This window comes from Globicephala melas, chromosome 2 (genome assembly GCF_963455315.2).
Source record: "Globicephala melas chromosome 2, mGloMel1.2, whole genome shotgun sequence".
Classification (NCBI taxonomy): Eukaryota; Metazoa; Chordata; class Mammalia; order Artiodactyla; family Delphinidae; genus Globicephala; species Globicephala melas.
The window spans coordinates 161,896,553-161,921,054 of record NC_083315.2 but is presented as its reverse complement, the minus strand read 5'-3'; the positions used below and the strand labels follow the sequence as shown (position 1 = coordinate 161,921,054).

Below are 24,502 nucleotides of genomic sequence, written 5' to 3'. Positions count from 1 at the left end.
CACACTCATAGTGGGTCTCTATACACTTTTGCTTGTTAATATGCTGTCTGTCAAAACTGATTTTAAAAGTTTTCATGCAATTAGCAAGCAGTTATTGAGCTTCTACTGTGTTGAGGCATTGTGACTATTATGTTTTAGGGATACCAAGATTAATAAGCTCTTGAGGAGTTCAGTGAGAGAGGCAGACACTGGAACAGATAAACTACAGTATCACAGGACATGATATAGGACATGAGGATGAGCCAAGGGCTCTAGGAAGCCAGAATCAAGAATATGCTTGTTTTTGTTATCCTTCCCAAGATTACAACAAAATTGTTTGAGAACTTTCTTAAACGTCAGGGTATGTTTAACCCATAGTGAAACTAAATGTAGGTTTGGGTCAAACAGCATTCTCTTATGGTAAAGTCACACTTAGAAAATGTTTCTGGTAAATAATGGGTTATTCACATCTCTTTTAGACTCTTGATAATCACAAGCTATGGTGAGGAAGCTTCTTTGATAAGAACACTTTCCAGTATCACTGGAGGCTGAAAAGAGTACCTGGAGGCTAGGCCCATCTCTCAGCTACAAACTGAAAGTCGTGGAAGTTCTCTTTTAACTCTAAAACCTCCTGCTACATGATTCTAAGCCTGAGAGATTTGTGCATGTTCCATTTATCTGTCTTCATTAAGAGTTTGCTTTTGTTATGTAGCACATCGTTGTGATTCTCTGTGTGCACTAAAAAAATTACTCCTGTACATTGTCCTTATAAATACTTGGCTTTGTATGTAGGGATCTTATAAGAATTATTACAACAATCCTGTGTCTGTTAGGTCTCCAGTGCCTGCTATAGTCCTCGGCATACATTGCCTTGTCAATCTTTGTTGAATGATTGAATGGATATTCCATTTTTAGAAATCTCTGGAATTAGGTGACTTTCTGAAAAATACCCACCAAATATTTTAAGGTTTTTAAAAATAATATTTTAATTAAAAATTATGTTGTCTTATAAATATCTATAAATTTAATAACAGGACATTCCCTTAAGTAAGAAAAATGGATTTTCAGATGATAAGAAAGATGATGAGAGATAATATTAATGGAGAAAGGTTAATATTAATGATAATATTTGCTTTCTGACACAAAAACTTTCAATTCTGACATTTTGACTTTCTGTTTTGCAGATTTGGAATGAGAGGGCATTTGACATCAATTATATCAAGGTCTGTACAACTTTAAAGTCTTTTTATTTTTAAGTTATTAGTGAAAAATTCCTTTATGGTTCCATGGAAATTAGTAGTAGGAACACCATATTTTTTATAGCACAGTTATTTATTTTGCTAGTTATAACATAAAATTCAAGCAAAATGTTAATAATATTTATATTCCTGATTAAGGCATATGTAATTCCCTCTATGCCCCAAATTGCCTTTGTCTGTAGAGTTGTGTTGAGTTTTCCTACTTAAATATTCATTATTTGTGGAATTATGATAATCGCTATAAAAACAATTGTATCATTTTAGATTTTTAGGACTTCAAGAAATGTAGATTTTTCTTTCACCGTCATATATCAAAATTTATAGTATATAATCTCATTCTTGTTTTCTTTGGAATGCCTATTATATTGGAGTGTGTTACATGTTTCTATTTGTGATTAGCAAATAGGTAGCAACTAACATTTGCAAAGTGTGTTACTTTTTGAGCCACTTTTCCTAAATATTTATCTCTATTTAATTCTTAGTACCTCCTTTATGAGGTAACTCCTATTATTTCTATTTTTCAGAAAAGGAAAATCTGAGAATAATAACCCCTTCTGTCATTGGAAAACAAATGGCAGTTTAACTTTTCAGGTGGAGATATTCTTTAGTTTACTTTATGGTTATATTTGTCTTGTTTTATGTGTCTTTTCTCCAAGAAATATAATTTTGTGGTTATATTTTCTTTCAGTTTTAAAATTTTTTTTCTTTAAATTGAGTGTCTTATGTTTTTAAGCAGGTAATATCCACTAAATTTCTTTCATTTATTTATTCATTCAGTCTGCCAGGAAGCATTTACTCAACACCTAGTTTGTCAGGCATTGTGTACATGCTTGGAATACAAGGATAAAAAGTACTGTTTCTGCCCCAAAAGAGTTAACATCTGGGGACTGTAGAGTCCCATATGAATAACTAAGATATCAGCTATAATTTCTTTGGCACAATAATGCACAGGGTTGTCAGAAGGTACAGAGAGGAGGTGACACCTCTGCATGAGTGGATTTGGGAAGTCTGTTGGAAGACTAGTTGGAATCTTCAAGGTGGGATGGATAGGAACTCCCCAAGTTGCTAAGGCAGGGCCATGCCTTTGAGAAGTGAAGACTGGAAGGTAAAGGGATTTGGGGGAAGAGCAAGTGGAGAAAGATGGATTAGACAAGTGGGGGCACTGAGCCATCAGTAGGCCATTATGTTCACTGCAGTAACAGCACAATTTAATCACTAGTTGTGGGGAGGAGAAGGTATAGATTTAGAGGACTGAATGAAGCCAGAGCCAGGTAACTCAAAGTTAACTCCATGCTGTAGGCATTACCAGTGAAGTGGTGAGAGTGTGGTGGTGTGGAGGTGGGACAGTGGAACTAGTGTAAGATTGAAGCACAAGAGTTGTTCATGGAAAGTTATGACTGCTGTGAGTGCAGGTAGGTCTGATGAGAGCAGCAGGGGGACAGAGCAGAAGCCAAGTTAGTGGCTGTGTCCTGTGTAACCCTATAGTCAGGTGGACCATGTTGCTGCAGTCATGGACTTTCATCTTCCCAAATTTGACATTTCATAGTTTTTTTTTTCTCCTTGGGATTATACATGTCTTTTTAATTGTGTTCATTTCATTTGATGGAAGAATTAGAATTTAGTTTCCTTTTTCTTTTAAACTAATGGTCTGCAACTAAGGTGGTTATTTTATTTATTTATTTTTTTACTATTAAGAGTCTGTTGCTGATTCCATTGCATTCTAATTCAGCTTACCTGATTTGAAAGACTGTAATTCTTGTTCTAGGACTCATCATCAGTGTTTCAAACAGTTCAGACTTCATTTCCTTTTCCCTGAAACTTTAGTTTACCTGCAGTAACATGTCTCAGGAAATAACTTTTAGTTTGCATTTGCCATTTTTGTAGCAAGATTTTATTGGAATCTGCGTCCTGTTTGTTAAAATGCCTATTGAAAGGGTTCAATAATGGCAGATGAATGTAGGTGTTCAGGTTCAATAAGCTTAATGAATATATATTCCGTATAGTATAATAAGATGGGCCCTGGAAATAATGAGGATTTGTTTTTAAGAGTAGAACTAAATACAGTACAAACAAGCAATGTATGTAAAGGTGGCAAGGCTATTATTTCTTTTATTTTTGCTATTTACATTGTATTTATGGTTTACTCTGGTTTTCAGTGATGTTTTAAAATTGTGTCTGAAAATCCCATCTAGGATCTGAGGGTGGTGGACGGAAGTGGATGTGTGAGTCTCTGAACTCTCATTCAGTCCAATCAGAACAGCTTCCTTTTCATTTCTCTTATAGGTAGGGTTTCTATCTAGGCTTTTTAGGGGGCAGAAAGGGATGGGTTCCACAGCAAAAACATTTGGAATACATTAGATAAAACTTTGCTCAAAGAATGCTGCTATTCATACTGATTTTGGCAATCTATTATAAAACATAGCTTATAGGCTTGTATATTTTGGAGTATTATTTGAATATATACTTACTTAAAAGTAAGCAATCTTAGAGGTGATGGTCTAGGAATAGCACTAGAAAAACTAGATATAATATTGCGATAAATGCAAATGTGACTAAGTTGTTCTCCTTCCTCTCTGTAAGAATAAGAAAGAATTTCAGGGTGATGAAACTCAAGATTGGTCTCCTAATAGAGAGCTTGGGAGTCTCAATCCTACTGAATCTTGAGAGTTGGTCTTTATTTACTATTAAGGATCTGTTCAGATTTCTTCCAGAGTGGAATTGATTCATTATTTGCCTCCTAAAAGAGCACATTAATTGGAAATTTCTTTAGTTCAGAAAAGTTAGAAAGTGAAAAGAGAGCTTGTGAAAATCTTTGTTCTTTCTTATCTTAATTAATTCAACCAATGTTTATTGAGCACCTGCTACTATGAACCTGACAGTTCAGAGTGCTTGGGGGTATAGCAGTGGGTTTATGCATACCCATTCATCAAGAACTACTTCTGTTTTGAAACTAACATGGTATTGTGAAGCAATTATACTCCAATAAAGATCTATTTAAAAACAAAACAAAACTAGTTCTGTTTTGAAATCTGAACCTCCTTCTCCTAGGTGAAATAATGTCTTTTCTCTTGTCTTGTTTTATATTTTGGCAATCTATACATTTCAGTATACACTAGTCTCTGATTTTCTAGGACATTCTGTTAGTTTTAGTGTCCTGGTGAGTGTGTTTGCCACCTAATGGTGAGGACCCCATCTTGTGCTTTTTTTAGAGTCCTCATGGGGCCCAGATACAGAACTAAATACCAGAGTAGGCACTCTGTGCTTTGTTCATTTATTTCCTGTTACAGTTAGCTTGTTACTTTTAATCTGGTGGGTAGATAGTCCTACAGGCAGATTTTATTGCCTGTCCTGTGTATACCTATTAAAGACTTGAGGGTAACAGCAGAATATTTCTTATTTCTACTTCTAGTATGGTACAAAATACTAAGAACTGTAATCTTTTCAGTAATGGCAGAATATTTAAAGACATTGGAAAATACTCAAAATAAACTAAGTTAAAGCATTTTATTTACCAAATGGTGTATTTAATTTGATCCGAATTTATTGTGTCTGCGTAAGAGAATTAATGAAAGAATGCATACCAGGGTAATAGTGGTTATTTTGTGGGTAGTACTGCTCTGATTTTTTAAAAAATATTTCCACCCTTGCACCCAAATTTTCTATGGCTAAACATAATTTTAAATTCAGAGGGAAAATCCCTCTAAAACATTTTTACCTCTTCGTTTTTTTTTTTTCTCCTTACATTCCCATGAAGTGGATTATCTTAGTGATAATGCTTTTTTCCCCCCACACGGGGCACATTTCTATTGAGAAATAATATTGACACTATCATCCAGGATGCTGAGTTTGAAGACATTTTAGCTTTCTTCATTGTAATTCAGCCGCTGAAAACTCATTTTTAACCTTTCCTATGTTCTGCTTCTCTCTCTGAAAGGTGTTAAGAAGAATGCTGAACTATCAAGGTCTCCAGCAAGTGAAAATCATAGCGAGTGATAATCTCTGGGAGCCCATTTCTGCTTCTATGCTGCTTGACTCTGAGCTCTTGAGGGTGATTGATGTCATAGGGTAAGGAATGTTTTACTTTGAAAACTAAGTTTCTGACTGCTTGCTGTGGATATTGACTGTGCCTTTGTTTTTGCCTCCTTCTCCCCATTTGATTATATTTTCAGAAGGTAGCTTTCTTGTATTTATTTAACCAAAGCATGTATAAATGATATTTCATTCCTTTTTTCTTTGAAATGTGTATACTTTGGGAACCTTTCTATGACAATGGAATAATGTACTGGTAACTTAAATATTGTTTTAATGTTTGGAGTAATAAAACATGGCTTTGTTTAGATTAAGGGGCAGAGTAGTGTTTACATTTTAGAAATTATAAAGGCAGTGCTGTGAAATTAGTTCCTAACCCTAGACTTCCTGTGCTTGGGGGTTCATGAACACTTAGGTAAATGGTATGATATGATCACTGACCGTGACTTTTGTCACATATCCTTAGCAGTATGGCTTTGACCCTGCTCCTTAGTCCAGTTCTGCCTTTCAGCCTTTGGGGCCTTGACCTCACTGGGTTCCAGCAGTATTATTTTTTTTTAAGTGTATTTGAATTTTGTCTATCATGATAATGTATATAAACATTTGAAAAATAGAATACATATATATGTGGAGTTTGTTCTTTATTCAGTGTGAAGGCTCTGCTTGAACTATGTGTGCTTTTTTTTTTAACGAAGAATTTTCAATGTGCACAAAAGTAGTCAGAATAATATGGTGGATATTCATGTTCCCAACATTCAGCCTCCATAACTATGAACCCATGAACAATTCTCCATTCACATGCCTATCCATTCCTCTTTTCTTCCTCCTCACATTATTTTGAAGCAAATCCCAGACATTATGTTATTTCTTCCATAAAAATTTTACCATTTATCTCTCAAGATAAAAACTCTTTCATTTCACCATAAATAATACCATTATCACAAGAAACTATGTGATGGTTTCTTGATATTATCAAATATCTGTTATTGTTATTTTATAGTTTTATTTGATTGAATCTGGATCCAATTTAGATTCATACATTATGATTAGTTGATATCTAAGTCTCTTCTAATTTTTTGGTTCTTGCTCCATCTCTTTTTTTTTCCTTTCATTTGTTGAAGAAACTGGATTGTTTGTCCTGTAAAGCTTCTCACAGTCTGGATTTTACTGATTTCATCTTTGTAGTTAAGTTTAAAATGCTCATCTATGCTGTTTCTTGTTAGAAATTGATAGAGGGGTGATTAGATTAGATTTAGGCTTATTTATTTATTTATTTTTTGGCAAGAAAAGTAAAATGTATTTTAATATTTTATACATTGAAATTAGAATGTAATTTTTGCCTTTATTGTTAAAACTTGCATAAATAGCTCAAATCTTGAAGGAAAAAAGTTGTGTTGATCTTGAATATATTTGGCTAGGAAAAAATAATTGAAAGTGTGGATTTCACTGTATCTTCACGAAGAAGTTGGATGTTTAATTCATTTTATCTTTATTGATGTTGGTATCTTATGCAATGAATTCTTCTTTGAGCACTGCTTTAGGTCTATCTCATAGAGTCTGTTTTTTTTATCATTATTTTCTAATTTACTGCATTGTGGTCATTTAATGCTGAATGTATTATTTAATTTTTTTCATAAAATTTCCCAAGGTCGTCTTTTTATCTTATTATATTAGGGTATATTTTCTATCAGGATATGAGAACTGAGTGTATATTATCCACCTTACTGATTGCATTGTTTCGCTATTCTGTATTCTAATTATTCTGTTCGCTTAAACTATCCAAGGTTACTAAGAGTGTTAGTTTCCTCTTATTAGTGAGTTTCTATTTTTCCTTTCAATCTCATGAAATTACTGCTGTTTGAAAGTTGTTGCTGTGTTATTTGGTACATAGGTATTAGTAATGTTTTATCTTTATTATGGTTTGTAACTTATTATTAGAAAAAGTCATTCTTTGTCTCATATTATGCTTCTTGGTTGAATTTCGCTTTGCATGTAACTAAGAGAGAACTCTGCCTTTTTTTTTTTTTATTTGTATTTGCCTGATAGAATCTTTGCCCATACTTTTATTCTTTACCTTTCAAGGTAATTTTGTTTTAGGTGTGATGCTGCATATAGCATAGGTTTAGATTTTGTTCTGAAAGTCTTCATATTTTAGTGAGTTTAACTCATTTATATTTATTGACATACCTGAAGGTTTTGTTTTCTTTTCTACTGTGTTTGTCATTTAATGATTTGTACCATATATATATTTATATATATATATATATATATAATACACCCCCACACACATTCTTTTGCTATGTGATTTGTTTTCTTTGCTCTTTTTAAATGAAGTGTCTTTTTCGTTATTTAACAAGTTTTGATTCTATTGATTACATTTATGCTGATACCTTTATACCAGTAGTTCTCAACTGGGGATAATTTTGCCTCCTACAGAACATTTGGCAATAACTGAAAATATTTTTGACTGTCACTGGCGTAGGTGCTACTGGCATCTGATGGGTGGGGGCCAGGGTTGCTTCTCAGCATCCTCCAATGCACAGGATAACTCCCCCACAACAAAGAATTATCCAGCCAAAATATCAGTAGTGCTGAAGTTGAGATCTGCTCTATATTAATAATCTTGGTTCTCTCTCTATTTAGATATTGTCTATTCGTTTACTGTAATTAATATTAAAATTATTTTATAACCACTTCTTCCTCCCCCTCTCTCCTACAATGGAATTTTAATTACCAGAGTTTCTTAATCTTTGTGCTCTTACATGAGCATAAGCTTGTATGATCTTGATTTGTCAGCTGCAAGTTATAATCTTTTACTCCCAGCTAACTGGCAAATTTAGTTTACATTTCACTTTCTTTCCTCTTATTTTGTGTCAACTATATTAGTTATACATTATTAGAAAATGTAATGTTTATATACTATTTAATTACCCTTTCTTTTAGTCAAGCTCTACTGTTAAGCATATTCAGTGCTCACCCGTAAGTCTTTTACTGAAGTATCTCCTTTAGTCTCTTGAGTGTCAGAAGCATAATATCTGCTATATTTCTCAGAAAGTGCTAATGGAAACAATATTTCTTGAACTTTTACATGTTTATTACTATATATCTGTGGCCTTTAGACTCAAAGGACAGTTTGGCTGGGTATAAAATCCTTGACTCATATTTTCTTAACTCTTGAGTATCATAAAATTTGCTCCATTGGTTACTTACATAAAATGTTGCTGTTGAGAATTCTGATGCCAGACTTATTTTTTCTTATAAATAACTTGGCATAATTCTGGTATGTCCAAAGAATATTTCTCCTTAACTTTAGAGTCTAGTACTTTTATACTGTTTACCATTTCCCAGTAAGTATTGTGCACCCTTTGAATATCTATATTTCAGTATTTTCTTTTTTCAGTAAGTTTTACTTAAATCTTAATTTAAATAATCATCCTGCTCCATTACTTTGGTTTTCTTTGTAGAAAGCCCAGTTACACATATTGAATCTCCTTTGCATATTGTCTTTATTCTATATTTCTCTCAAATTTTTTTAATCTCTTTATTTATTAGACAGTGTCTAATCTGTGTTCCTTCTACTTTAGTCTTCATTTCTAAAATGCTTTTTCTTTTTAAAATAATTATTCTGTAATTCTCTCACTTTAGTTTTATATACCTCTGTTGTCTAATAATTTCATTTCCTTACAAATTATTAAGTATAACATACAAACACACACACATACATACATATAGAAGATCATAAGAGTATAGCTTAATGAATTATCATAAAGTGAACATACCTATACAACTACCACCTAGGTCAGGAAATAGAAAATTATCAGTATCTGTGAAGCTCTCCTCTTGGAAATCTTTCTAAGCAGTAGCCTCTCATTTTGCACCAAAGGCAACTACTAATCTGACCTCTATCATCATAGACTAATTTTTCCTGTTTAAAAACTATTTAAACGGCATCTTAGAGTATCTGTTGTTTTGGTCAACACTATATTTATAAGATTAAGTCATGCTGATTTTAATTACTGTTTCGAATTCAATTGTAGGAATATAACACAATTTATCCATCTAGTCTTTGTTAAAGGTCATTTGGATTGTTTCCAATTTTTGGCTCTTGCCGTACAATGGAATTTTGTTCAGGAGATGTTTATTCTGTGGCTCCCATCTCCATAGAAAGAGTATGCCTCCCTGCCCCATTCATGTTGTGCTTGACCTGCGCTATGTTTGCAGATTTTTGTTTTGCAGTTACAGTACTTTCTGGGGTCTGCTTCCTCTGGGCCCCATTCTCCCTACTGTGTAAATGTTGTCTCTCCCTCATCCTAAGTGTTCCTGTCTTATTCAATTTGGATTCTAATTTAAGCAGCTTATTCTTATGGTGAGACTCTACCATTGCAGAAAGGATTGTTTGCTACCTATTTCTGAAATAGTTAAGGGTTTAAGCTTGTATTGCCCAATATGGTAACCACTAGCCACTTGTGTTTATGGAGCACTTGAAATATGGCTAGTCTGATTTTAGGTATGTTATAAGTGTAAAGTATGCACTGGAATTTAGAGATGTAATATAAAAAAGTAAGTTATTAATAATTTTTATATTGATTTTATGTTGAATGATAATATTTTGGATATATTGGGTTAAACAGTATATAATTAAAATTTCTCTTCTGCTTTTTAAAAAATGTAGCTACTGGAAGATGTAAAGTTATCTGTATACTTCACATTGTATTTCTATTGGACAAATCTGGTTTAAACTGTCACAGTATTGTGTTTGATCTCTTAGTGAATTTACTGTTTTTGGCACTTGGCCCCAATTTCAAGCCTGTAAAGACATTTTCACTTTAGCCAGTTGTTCTCAATTCTTCCATTCAGGATAGAGTCTGCTGCTGGGGGGTGGTGAGTACCTGTTAGTCCCCTTTCACTTCCACTGTTTCCATATTCTGTCTGTTGATCCTGGCCAGTCCTGATGCTGCAAGGCTCCTGGGGATTTCCTGTCACCTAGATTTGATGCGGATATTGTCTGTGGGTTTTTACTTTCTGTCATCAGGTTGGTCTGTTTGGTTTCAGGAGGAGTACTGGGGGAGTTTCAGAAAGTGGGCTACCATGGTCCACCTCATTCATAAGTTCTATTTTTCTTTTAATACACATATATTTTTCTGTTAGGATAAACCTTGGTTTACTTTCATTGATTTTAATCTTGTCATTTAAAGTTTGAAAAATCATGCCATGAAATGATAGAGATGTTTTTGCCTAATTATATGCATTTAAAAATTATATTCTTAAAGAACTTATACATTTTGTTGAACTATGGTTCTGGACATTGGGAGAGACCTGGATTTTAGTATCAGTTCTGCCCCTCTTTTCTCAGATCATTTGATAAATCAATCAGGTTTAAAATGTAACAGTTTCATTGTTTTTTGAATGAGGGATATGATACCTATTTCTGTAACTTTAAAAGAGATACTTTTTTAGATTTTAAAAATAGTGCATGCTCATTATAGAAAATTTGGAAAATGTAGAAAGCCATAAAGATAGAGTTAGAACTTACTCAAAATCTAAATATCTAGAGATCATTAATAACATAATGGCATATTATTTTCCAGGCTATTTTTTTTATATAAGTACTTTTTTACCAGAGACACACCAAATATACATTTGGCTGAGTGATAACTAGATGAGTCTTAAAAATAGTATTTGGTTGAGGTGTCAAAATCAAATATCATGACCATAGAATGAAGTTCTGGGATATAGAATAAATCTAAAATGTAAAAGTTTATTAAAATTATATAATTTCAAAGAATAGTAGTCAGATTATCCAAGTTGGGAATTGTAGTACCAGAACAATAATTTCTTAACCCTGTTAGGTGCTGGCTTGCTCTTGGGGTCTCTGTTGTATATGTTTACAATACTGAATAGATGCCTGTTTTCAACTGAGTTCAGTGACTCAACAAAACCTTGGTGGAATCTCACTTTTTCCCTAATTCTTTATATTCTTTATTATTTATCCATTTCTTCCTTATAAAATCCTGGAATGCCAAATTAATGTTGTGCCTTAATTCGTCTTTACTAGTATAATTAATTCCCAAGTAGGATATTTTTTTCTTAAAAGATTCATGATCTAAATGGATTAAATAAGTAAAAACTAAAGGTTTTCACAATCATTCTTTTAATGTTATGAATACTACTACACCAAACCACAAAGATTAGAATTATGATATAATCCAATCTCTGTTATTCTGCTTGTATTATTGTTAATTTATTTGTAAATAGTTGTTGGCCTAGAAAGTATACATTCTTGTCCCTAAAGTTATTTGGTTCATGTGCTCTCTAATTCTTATACTAACTGTTGGTCTGTTTTCTATTTTCCATTTGAAATTTCTTAATTGTTTTTATATTCAATAATCAGTCACTTCCACAATCATCATTATGGCAGTATTTTACTCTTAGAACAATAAATATACATTTATATTTAGGCTGACTCCTCTCAAATGCTAGAACAAGAGAGGGGTTCATTAGTCTGGGGCAGGGTTTCTCAACCTCTGCACTACTGATACTTTTCACTGGACAATCCTTTGTTGTTGGGACCTGTCACGGGTGTTACAGGATGTTTAGCAGTATCTCTGGCCTCTACTCAGTAGATGCCAGTAGCAAATCCTGCCCTGCCCTGCCTTCTCCACCAGGCAAAAAGCATTCAAGTTGAGAACCACACTGCTCTGGGATAATAACTTCTAGTTTTCCCAAGATTTATTCTTGTTATTCAAAGAAGAATTCTCTGTGCATTTTTGTTTGTTTTAGTGTTTTTGTTTTTGCCTGGGAATAAACAATAAATGCCTCTCTGTCTACAAGGAGTGGGAGCAGGGGAGGAGATACTACATTACATAATAGACCCATTAGTCTTATTTTTCGTTTCTTTCTTACTCCTTCCTTCCTACTGTCCAAGCTCTCTGTTTCCCCTGGGAAGTCTGAATCCTGTCTCCACCTCATTCATCTTTGGAGTGTTCTAGGCCTCTTCTGCTGCCTCTACCTGTCAACATCCTTCCCTCCATGTTATGGTTTCCAGAAAGAAATTTCTCATCCATTGCTATCTTCCTTCCCATTTTGTGTGTTATAGGTTTATCTCATTCTAAGGGTGTTCTGAGACACAGAGTGGGAAGAGGATGCTTACAGTCTGACAGCAACCTGGAAGCTGCCCATTATTTTAAAATAGAAATCTTGGAGAAGATGTGTATTTTTATTCACTCAATAAATAGATATAAGTGCCATGTTCTGACCTTTTTACATTTTCTCCCACCCTTTCTTTTCCAGAGCTCATTACCCTGGGACCCGTACAGTAAAGGATGCTAGGTTGACTGAGAAGAAACTTTGGTCTTCTGAAGATTTTAGCACTTTAAATAGTGATGTGGGCGCAGGCTGCTGGGGTCGCATATTGAATCAGAATTATATCAATGGCTACATGACTGCGTAAGTTATTAGAAACTTTTAAAGGTTTTTATTTTGAAAAATTTCAAAACACGATAAGTAGAAAAAAGTACAATGGACTTCCGTAGTCTCACAACCTAAATGCAATGATTTTAAACATTTGCCTTATTTCCTTCATCTATACCTAAGCTGTGTCAACTCAAAAAAAAAAAAAAAAAGCAAGAAGCTGCAAGTAATAGAGCTTATTTGGGGTCTGATATATTGTCTCAGATATGGTTATCTCCCTGGCCTGATAATAGCTGTTTGTTCTTATGTTCTTTTATTCCCTTAAAATCACTTACTACTGAGACTGTTCTGTAAGGGCAAGCATTGTGGCCAGGCTTAGATCACAAAATGGCTTAGGCCTAAAATGGCTTCTCTTATGTCAAGAAAGTTATGTCTGGTTCTCTTCCTCTGCGGAACCCTTACCCTATTTGCCTACGCCATCATTTGAACCCTGGCAGTCTGACTCTAAGAGTTCTCATTTGTAAAACTTTGCAACAGCTCAGAGTGAAGTTCATAAAATTATGTCTTGAAACTGGGGCATTTAGAATGCTGACCGTCAAAAGGAAAGCAAGTATGGATAAAGCCTTTATTTGTATTTGACTCACATTTGTGACATGTCTGGTACTGGTAGGTCATGATTCATCTTCTGGTTACACGATTCGTCAGTAAAACTGTACACCTCATGTACATTTGTATTTTTTATTATATGATTCACCATTAAAAATATTTAGATGCATCCAATACTTGATTTTTCAAAGTGTGGGTGAACTTTAGGCAACTTATGTTTTCTTGTTTTGGGTGGTAATTTTTTGTCATTTACATATGTTTGTGTAAACTCTGATAAGGTCTTTTTTACTATAGGCTTGTAGATATTTACATTTTTATTACAAGCTGCTTTGGTGTTTCATTTTTATCAAACAAATCTTTTAGCACAATTGCTTGGAATTTGGTGGCTAGTTACTATGAACAGTTGCCATATGGGCGTTGTGGACTGATGACTGCTCAGGAGCCATGGAGCGGGCACTATGTAGTAGAAGCTCCTATCTGGATATCAGGTATGGTTCAGATTCCATCTCTCAATCCCTAACTTACTCTCTAAGAGACAAAGCAGAAAACACTTAGAGGGGATTATATGAACACTGTGTATGTGTGTGTGTGTGTTAGTTTTAAGTGTGTCTCTGTTTCAAGCAAGATTTGTCATAGTGTTTTGTAAGAACCTTTTGGGTAACTGTATTCCATTCTCAATTATTCTATAACTAGACTACTTTCTGTATTCCATTCTCAATTATTCTAAGACCAGGCTTTTTTTTAGTTGATATATTTTTCTCAGAGTTTTGTAGTCATGACATTATGTAACCATGACATTATACTAAACTCAGGTTGTTATTTCAAAAATATGGAAATATTAAGTTGGATTTGTATATCCTGGTTGGTTAACCCCTTAAATGTTGAAATAGTTGGTCCCACATTATCTATGTGAACTAATGTACTTTTCTAATTTTGTCACTGGTTAATTGTGTCAATTAACACAATTAACCTCCCAAAATGGACAAGGAATATTGCTCAGTACATTTTCAGGACCAACTTTGGAGGTGCCCAATAAATACATATTGTGGAAATAAACTTGTTTTAAACCATAAAGCTTAGTTTTTGGAATATTTTGTTAACTTTTTAAAAACCATATTCTTTGTAGTTATATTAGGATGGGTTAAATAGAGATCATCAAAAGTTGGGAGGGGATAACTTTATTTTTTACTCTTGGTTAAAAAAGATCTACTCAGTAGTCTTGAACTGACAGAGTGTGGTTCATTTATTTTCACCAGTCATTCTAAGAATATTCCCATAATTGTACCATTTAACTAGAAGTTGAAACATGAGACTGGTGAATATTCTTCTCCAAAATAGAAAATGGCTGTTAGACTCAATCAGACTTGGGGTGGAGAAGTTTTCCTTCTACCCTCCTAGGTTCTTTGGCTAATCTAATAATTAAATGGCTATAAGACAGATCACCAGGAAAAAAAACACATTTAATTTTGTACATAAAAATATGAGACTAGGGCTTCCCTGGTGGCACAGTGGTTGAGAGTCCGCCTGCCGATGCAGGGGACACGGGTTTGTGCCCCGGTCCGGGAAGATCCTACATGCCGCGGAGCAGCTAGGCCCGTGAGCCATGGCCACTGAGCCTGCACGTCCAGAGCCTGTGCTCTGCAACGGGAGAGGTCACAACAGTGAGAGGCCTGCATACTGCAAAAAAAAAAAAAAAAAAGAGAGACTCAAATTTGCAGTCAGGCAGTTGAGGTTTATAATGCCATCCTGAGCTAAGGAATGGGATAGGGACATGGAGCTTCAGAGGGGAGGAAGACAGTTCATAGGAAGAGAAGAGCAGATGTTTGCCCTGCCATGCAGGTGAATCTTTCAGATACAAAGTTGTCTCTGGTAGTAGCTGTCTTTCTGTGCCAGGTCCCCTATCTAAATTCTTTCAGGCAGTTAAAAGAGAGAGAAAAGTTTTTCTTTTGTCTGCTAGGTCTTGATTGCCATCAGCTCAAAATAATCCACATGCTAAAGTGGCACATTTTGGGGTGGCATGTTCTGTTTTCTTTCAGACTCAAATCAGTAAACAGCTTTTTATTTTTTGACGGAATCCTATTATCACAGTTTAATCTTATTTGGGTCTTTCTCTGCTTGTCTATAGCTCATACCACTCAGTTTACTCAACCAGGTTGGTATTACCTGAAGACAGTTGGCCATTTAGAAAAAGGAGGAAGCTATGTAGCTCTGACGGATGGCTTAGGTAACCTCACCATCATCGTTGAAACTATGGTAATTCTTTGTTGTTTTTATTGGATTAATTCACTTTGTTAGTATTGGAAAATATAGCATAAAACACAACTGAACACCTTCTTAAAAAAAAAAAAGAAAACAGGGGAGCTATTCTCCTCTGCATAGGATCCCAGGACTGGGACAGCCAGTCTGTGGCTTGACCTACTCACTCTCCAGGTTGAGAGCAAACCTTCTCTTCCTTTCAGATCCCTTCCAGGGGTGGAGGACCCAACCTTATGCCTTTTTTGCCATTCTACCCAGTTACGTGGAGATCCTTCTTGCAGCTTTGATTGTATAGAAGTTCTTCTGCCAGTTCCTAGTTAGTTTTCTTTGAGAATTGTTCCACAGGTAGATGTACTTTTGACACGTTTGTGGGGGGAGGTGAGCTCCACATCCTCCTACTCCACCATCTTGATCCAACCTCCTCTGTTTGTTTCTTTGAATCTAAGTTGTCTTTCTTTTTGACAGCATATAGTTGGATCTTGCTTTTTGAAATATTTAGTCTGGCCTTTTGATTCAATTGCTTAATCTATTTACATTTAATGTTAATATTGATATAGTTGGATTTACATCTTTCAACTTACTTTTTAGTTTCTATACATCTCATTATTTTGGTTTATCTATTCTTCTGTTACTGTTTTCTTTTGCAGTAAGTCAATATTTTGTGATGTAATATTTAAATTCTTTTAATTTTTTTTTTACTATATTTTAGTGAGTTATTTTCTTAAGTGGTTGTTCCAGGATTTAGTGTAGAAATCTTGACTTATTCGAGTCTACTTCAGATTTCTATTAACTGCATTCCAGTGAGATATTCATTTTTCAAAAGGTAGTTTTGCTTAATATAAAATTCTAGGCTGACAGTTTTTCCTTGACTGTGCTGTCTTCCATTGTTTCTGGTGATAAACCAACTATTAATCTTATTGAGGTTCCCTTGTAAATGATCTTGTTCCTTTCAAGATTTTCTTCTTTTCTTTGACTTTCAGCATTTTTACTGGGTGTCTGTATGTGCATCTCTTTGTATTTATTCCTCCTGGAGTTTGTTGAGCCTCTTGGATCTGTAGATTAATGTTTTTCATCAAATTTGTAAAGTTTTCAGATACTTTTCTTTGAATATATTTTCTGCTCCTTTCTCTCTCCACTGTTTTCTACTGTCCCATTGTATATATGTTGGTGTACTTAATGGTATCCCACATTTCTCTGAGGTTCTGTTCATTATTCTTTATCCTTTGTTTTTTTTTTTCCCCTCAGTTCCTCAGGTTGCACAATTTCTATCGATTGTTTTCAAATCCTCTAATTCATCTGCTATTTCAAATCTACTGTTGACCCCTCTAGTGAATTTTTCATTTCAGTTATTATATTTTTCAATTTCAGAATTTCCATTTGGTTCTTTTAAAATTTTTTTGTCACTTAATTGATATTGTCTGCTTGATGAGACATTGTGATTATATCTTCCTTTACTTCTCTAAGCCTTGTTTCCTTTAGTTCTTTAAATGTATTTATATTGGTTACTTTGAAGTCTTCAACTGTTAAATCCAGCATCTGGTTGCTCTCACAGGTGGTTTCTGTTGCCTAGTTTTTGTGTATGGGCCACACTTTTCTGTTTCTTTGAATGTCTCCTAATTTTATGTTGAAAGCCAGACCTTTTATATAATATATTGTGGTAATGCTGGGTACTGATTCCCTCCTTTCCTGGGGTTTGTTGTTTGCTTGCTTGTTTGCTTAGTGATTGGCTGGAGAAATTTAGTGAAGTTTATTCCCTCCACCCACCCCCTCCCCCGCACTGAGAGGCCTCAAATGTTGCTTCTTAGACAGTGCAGCTTTGGGCAGGTGCACCTCTCTGTTATTGCCTCACTGATTACTGGTGGATTGCTCTATTGTTTTCAGCAATGCTCAGGGGCTTAAATTGCTCCATAAGCTGATCCAATTAAATTCCAGCTTATTTGCAGAGGTGGATTTTGAGGTTAGTGTTTTAGGTTTATTCTGACATCAGGAGGGTTCTTCTTAGCTTTCTTTTTTTGTGGTTCTCCCTGTCAAAATAGCTGGGCAGTGGTTTAGCTTATGCATCTAATGAAGCTGACAGTCTCTTTTTATTTGCTTGCCACCAAAACTTCCATTATTTTTAAGAGCACCCTTACTCTTGAACTTCCCCATGCTCTGCATTAAGTACAATCAATTTCTTTGGGGAGACTTTCTGAACTCTTTGTTTTATAACCTGTCTCTCTCCCTGGACAAAATCCCTGAGCTGAAGCTTGGAGTTGGGGATGGGGACAAGGGTGTGTTTCTCTCTTAGTGACACCTCTGATTTAGGAGTATGGTGCTGGGTGGGGGTTTGGAACCCCCATATTCTCAGTGTGCCTTGTTTAAGGTGAGTCTGTGAATGGAACCTGGACAGAGGAAGGGAACCCTCAGCCTCTTGGCCACACTCATGGCTACTTGTCCTCAGCATCAAGTAGCTGAGGGGAAGGGGGGTGAGAAATGCTGATATTCTGTTTCTCTCACGAAGATATTGTTGTCTTCATCTGGGAGCTGGGAGGGAGGGAACCCTGTGTTCTTGGCTGTACCTACTTGGCATGGAGTTTCTGTCACTCTAGGCTGAGAGGGACAGGGAGGGAGTCGATCATGGTTTAAATGCCATGAGTTTTAGTAGATTTTATTGAATAAATGTTTCTATATTTGTTGCATGGCCTTAGGACCATTTCCAGAGACTTTATTGTAATTATTATTTAAATAGTTTTCATCAGGTTCACTCGGAGCAGGTTCATGGAGCTCCTCCCATTGCCATTCTGGAAGCAGATCTCTCCTTTATTCATTATTCATTCAGTGTTTTGAACATATTTAAATACCTGATTTAATGTCTTTGTCTAGGAAGTCTAATATCTAATAAGCAATGACTAGGGTTTCTCAGACATAGTTTCTGTCAACTGCTCTTATGCCTGTGTATGGGCCTTTCTTTCCTGATTCTCTGCAAATCTCATAATGATTTGTTGAAAACTAGACACATTACATAAAATAGCATGGAGACTCTGGAGATCAGATTCTTCCTCCTATCTGGTATTTGTGGTTGTTGCTCTTTGTTGTGGTTGTTGCTGTTTATTTGCTTTGTGACTTTCCTGAACAAATTCTGTAGTTTGTTAGCTTTATCGTTTGTGGCCACTGAAGCCTCTGCTCAATTATCTTAGTGGTCAGATCATGACTGTACAGATTTCCTTATGTTTGGAACTAGCAAGTGTCCCAGCCTTTGCTGATGGGCTCTGTGTGTACAGTTGGGGCATGCCTCAATACTCAGGCAGGCAGTTTACAACTCTGCCTTAGCTCTTACTTCCTGTTTGAGCAAAGCTCCCAGGTTGACTTGAATTTCCCAGTAAAGCCATCTATCTGGGACCACAATTTTCTCTGTGGGAAACTTTTTAACTACAGTTTCAACTTCCTTTACAGATATCGGGCTATTCAGTTTGTCCATGTCTTTTTCATTGAGCACTGGGTTTTTGTGTCTTCAAAGAAATTTGTCTTTTTAAGTTGTTAAATTTCTGGACACAGAGTTATTGATATTATTCCCCACTATTCTTTTAATATCTATATACTCTGTATTGATGTCACCTTTCTTAATGTTCATAATTGCAATTTGTGTTTTCTTTTTATCCTGATTTCTTGATTAGTCTGGCTAGAAGTTTATTCAATTCTGTTAATCTTCTCAAAGAGTCAACTTTTGGTTTCTCAATTATTCTCTCTTGTTTTTCTGGTTTTTGTTTGATTTATCCTTTCATCTCTATTATTTTCTTTCCTCTGCTTACTTTTTTTAAATTTAATTAAATTTTTTTATTGAAATGTAGTCAATTTACAATATTATATTAGCTTCAGATGCACAGCATAGTGATTCAGTATTTTTATAATTATGCTCCCTTTAAAATTATTAAAAAATAATGTCTATATTTTCCTGTGTTGTACAGTATATCCTTGCTGCTTATCTATTTTATACATAGTAGTTCGTGTCTCTTAATCCCATACATACCCTATGCTTACTTTGGTTTTAATTTGCTCTTCTTTTCCTAGTATCTTAAGCTAAAGTCTCAAACCCTTTCTTCATTTCTAATCTGGGTGTTCAGTGCTATACATTTTTTTCTAACTACTCTTTTATTGGCATCCCACAAATCCTGATGTGTTGTGTTTTGCTTTTCATACAGCTCAAAATTCTTTCTAATTTCACCTTTTATTTTACTTTTTTTCTTTGAGGCATGAATTATTTAGAAATTTGTTATTTAGTTTCTAAATATTTTGGAATTTTTCCAGAGATTTTTGTTATTCATTTCTGATTTAGTTTTATTGTGGTCAGAGAACAGACTTTCTGTGACTTGAATCTTTTTGAATTTATGGAGACTTCTTTTATGGCTAAGAATATGGTGTACTTCAGTAAATGTTCCCTGTGCACTTGACAGGAATATGCATTCTGCAATTGCTGGATGAAGTGATCTATAGATGTCAGTCCAGGCAAGTTACTTGGTAGTGTTGTTCAAATCACCTGTGTCTTTGTTGATCTTCTGTCTAGTGGTATATCAGTTATTGAGGAAAGGTATTGAAATCTCTAACTGTAATTGTAATTTAAAATTTTCCCACAAAGCCTGTCCCAGAACCTTATATTGTAAGTCCTCTGTGATTGTTGAATCCCCTAAAGTCGGGATGATGTCTCAGACTTCTTTTGATCCCAGCCCATTGTACTGATTATTTTGAAAAAAATGTTGCTGGCAGTGAGATTTGTTATATGTATTTAGCTGACCTCAGTTGTGTATTTGAAGGTTGTATATAGGTGAGATGCCTTTTCAGTGAAAATGTCCCAAGATTTACTTTTGTTTTGATGTATATTACTTGGAAAACAGAACATAAAAGTTAATCTGTGTGCCACAAATGACTGGAATTCAAAGTTTGATTCAGTCAAAATGCCATTGAGTTTTACTTTGACTAGGCATACACACAATAGACATTCAATAAAGGTTTTTAAGAAAAACGTCTTTAAAAGTTTGAAATAAACTGTTATTTGTCACCTATTATGTGTCATTTCTGTTAATCTATAGGCATTAAATGTCTGTTTGTTTTTTCCCCCCCATATGGCTTGTATATCATTCGGATAACTTACATGATTCTTTTTTTTTTTTTTTTTCCTACTCAGAGTCATAAACATTCCATGTGTATACGGCCACTTCTTCCCTATTTCAATGTTTCACGACAATTTGCTACCTTCAGCCTTAAGGGTTCTTTTGTGAGTAAATAAGTGGAACTTTTATTTTGATTTGAGAATTTATATATTTTATCACGGGCTAGCAGTTCTTAAGTGAAGTCTTACAAGTGATTAAGAGTTTGCATATGAATGGGTAAATGCCTTGGTGTCTTATGTCTGCTGACTAGTTTTGGTCAAACATACAGAAGCCACTAGGAGGTAATGCTCTTTGTGGTTCTGAAGAATCCTAACAAAGGTCACTTGCAAGAAAGTTGTTCTTTTTGGTAGAGCATCATTTGTGCAGTTGAGGGAACTTTCAAACATTGATCTTTACAGTACTCTGTACAAAAAAAAGAGACAAGATTCTTGTTATTTCTACCTATTGTTAGATTTGAATACAGAAATACAGTGCTCTTTCTACTAATCGTGTAAGAATTGTTTTTTAATGCCAGAAAATTCTTAAAGAACTTTTTACATAGGTATAATAATGAGTATTTTTGAAGCAAAGACACTAAAATCTTTTTGAACATTTGCCAAAAATCTGCAGTATTTTTAAGAAATAAAGTATTTGCTTGAATAATGTCTTCCTACTTTCAAAATGTTTACTATTTAAGATTTAAGGTGGATCTTTGGTAAATAGAAATAGAATGCACCTTGTCATTGATTCATTCTTGCTGGTACAGATTTTAGAAATCCTCAAAGAGGAGATGATGAATCACTCAACTATGCTTTCTTTGTGTTTCCTCCTTAGAGTGAAATACCGGAGCTGCAGGTGTGGTATACCAAACTTGGAAAACCATCGGAGAGATTTCTTTTCAAACAACTGGATTCTCTATGGGTAGTTTTAAATCAATTCCTATAGTGTGAGCATTGCAACAGTAAAGGGAACAGAAATTTGATTAATGAATTAATTTTTAATTTCATAACTGATTTTATGGCTGAAGCATAATAGAGGTAAAGTTTGCCCCCATTCTTTTAAATAGAAGTCCTCTTCAAGGCAGTATGGTTCGGTAGATGTGTTTGTTCTTGGTATTTAGTTTGTCTTGGTGAATGGTAGCAACCATCACTTGGTTGCTCGTCAGAAATTTGAGTCTCATTTGAGACTGTCATTCCCACTCACCCTTTGCGTACCATCAGTGACCAAGTATAGACAATATCACCCACATATCTCTCCTACCCACGCCTTATTTTCCATTCCCACGGCTACTGCTTGTTTCAGTTCCTCATTATGTCTCTCTCAGATTTCGGAAACTATCTCTTGTTTTCTCAGACTCCCCGCCACCCATCACACTACTACCAGAATGATGCATCTAAATGCAGATCTGATTTTTGTCAGTCCCTGCTCAAATGCCTTAGTGATTTTTCCTATAAGTTCACGTTCCTTAGTGTGGCGTGTGACCCACGTTATCACCTCATGAGGTAAAAGACTGCTTTCCTTTCTAGATGCATGTCCTACTAAACTGACCTTTCCTCACAGTCTAAACATCTTGCATTTTTCAGAGCATGGCATGCCAAGTTAATTACTTCTGTGACTTTGCACATGCCTTTTCTTTGTCCTAGAATGCCTTCTGTTCATATCATTGTCATCCTTCAAGACTCAGCCCAAGTGTTGCTTCCTCTGAAGCCTTCCCCACCAGTCTTAGGTCATAGCCACCTAGGGATATGTACTTACCTAGTAAACACTTTCCCAACTACATTGGATGCCTCGAGGATTGGGTCCCAGCCTTTTATACCTTTTTTGTCCCAGGTGCCTAGTGTAGAGCTTAGCAAATGGTGGTTTCTCATGAGTAAATGTTTCAAAGAATGAATTGGCCCATGCAAGCACATCGCTTCACCTAACTGACACAAATCTGCTACTTTTTATGGTAATTATTAAAGTTCTGTGACTCAACTAGTCAGTATCAATAACTGAACGCCCACTGTGTATTAAATTTGAAAAAAGGAATAGTCTCTAATTTTTGCACAACACATTGCTAGAAATAGCATAATAAAACTGATTTTCCCCATAGGAAAAATAATATCATTTGGAGTTCTTCCTAAGCCAGAATATGGTATTAGATATTTCATAGATCTGACCAACAATTTATTAAAGCAAAGGTATGATATAAACCTGTAATATAAAGTAGAAAAAAAGAGCGACTCAGGTTTCATAAAGTGGACATAATGTTTAGCGCCTGTGACAATTATGCAAAGGACTGCAGTGTCTTCAGAGGCCTGCTTTTACCATAGGACACCTATGATGTAGGGAAGGTTTCTCGTAGGTCACTCACTGAGCTTAGAACTTTATAAACATTTTCTCATTTAATCCTCACAATAGCCCTATGAAGTATGTTTTCTTCCCCTCATTCTATAGATGAAGAGATTATGGCTTTATATGCCAAGGTCATAAATGTGACCTAAATGTAATTTGTTAATTGAAATACGTATTGAACATGTAATGAGTAGGACTTTTTTTATATAGTAAACGTTTTCTGTGTTTAACAGCTGAGTCAACAATAAGATTTTATGGATTTTTCTACCTTAGCAAAGTCCTAAAAAATAAATAAGCAGATCTCTTAGTTGCATGTATTGAATTATACACAGGTGTTAAGGATAGTACAGTCTAATGGAAAAGACAGAGTAATGGAAATAGATTTGGGGATCATCTAGTCCTTCTTCCTTCTGTGAAAAGAAATTCTTTTAATATCCTTTCTAGAACGTTTAATTGTATAAAATCTTATAAATAACTTAAGAAAAATGATTCCAAGGGCCTTGATATTGAGTGTGTCCTTCACAAGTAGTTAGGAAATTCTAAAAGAAATGAGTTTGGCTTATCTTAAGCTTATTTTTTAAAAAGCTATTTGACCCAAATGAGATGAGCCAAAGCACTTGGCCTGAACACAGCATCGTTTCTTTCTCAGCTCCTAGACAGCGGTGGCAGCTTCACGCTGGAACTGCAAGAGGACGAGCTGTTCACACTCACCACGCTCACCACCGGCAGCAAAGGCAGTTACCTGCTGCCTCCGAAGTCCCAGCCCTTTCCCTGTGTCTATAAGGATGACTTCAATGTCGGTAAGTTTTTGTACTAAAGCTTAACTTGGTTTCCAATTTCAGCAGTAGTGGATAGATTCCTACCTGTCAAACCGGTGCCTGATGGAGTGGTTGTGAGAACTACATTAATTTAGCTCTAAATCTCTACGTGGTAAACGGGAACTAATTTTTGTGTTACTTCAAGATAAATCGCAACTTGAGGGTCCTGTAAGTTTCAGTGCCAGAAAAAATGTAGAGGTTATTGTTGGAATGAAAGTTATACAGATCTTACTCAACTTTCGGTGGGGTTAGGTCCTGATAAACCCATCGTAAGTTGAAAATATCATAAGTCAAAAATACCAAACCTCATAACTCAGTCTAGCCTACCTTACATGTGCTCAGAAAACTTACGTGAGCCTGCAGTTGGGCAAAATCATCTAACACGAAGCCTAATAAGGTGTGGCATATGTCGTGTTGTTTATTGATGACTGTACTGAAAGTGAAAAGCAAAGTGGTTGTCTGGGTACAGAATGGCTCTGAGTGTATCTGTTGTTCACCCTCGTGATTGCGTGGCTGATGGAAGTGTGGCTCACTGCAGCCTGCTGCCACCACCCGGCATCACAGGAGGGCATCCTGATCAAAATTCAGAAGTTGAGGTACAGTTTCTGCTGAATGCATACTGCTTTCGTACCTCTGAGAAGCTGAAAACTTGGTAAGTCAGGGCCGTTAAGCAACTTGCCTGGGGAAC

The 24,502-nt window shown here is 35.2% G+C and overlaps 1 protein-coding gene across 9 annotated transcripts in view; it reads left to right on the top strand.

Annotated features, from left to right (window-relative positions):
* Window positions 1-24,502, top strand: part of GALC (galactosylceramidase) — a 78,216-nt gene that overhangs the window by 37,414 nt on the left and 16,300 nt on the right. For 8 of the 9 annotated variants that reach the window (XR_004045083.3, XM_060295144.2, XM_030883662.3 and 5 more), the window contains 8 exons: window positions 1,164-1,202; window positions 5,173-5,303; window positions 12,558-12,713; window positions 13,647-13,771; window positions 15,409-15,536; window positions 20,698-20,787; window positions 21,497-21,583; window positions 23,646-23,796. Coding sequence is in view for 8 of the 9 variants with exons in the window: in XM_060295144.2 (XP_060151127.1) it covers window positions 1,164-1,202; window positions 5,173-5,303; window positions 12,558-12,713; window positions 13,647-13,771; window positions 15,409-15,536; window positions 20,698-20,787; window positions 21,497-21,583; window positions 23,646-23,796 (907 nt within the window). In the remaining variant the exon portion in view is untranslated. The remainder of the gene's footprint in view (window positions 1-1,163; window positions 1,203-5,172; window positions 5,304-12,557; window positions 12,714-13,646; window positions 13,772-15,408; window positions 15,537-20,697; window positions 20,788-21,496; window positions 21,584-23,645; window positions 23,797-24,502) is intronic. The other variant, XM_030883664.3, reaches the window with a different exon arrangement.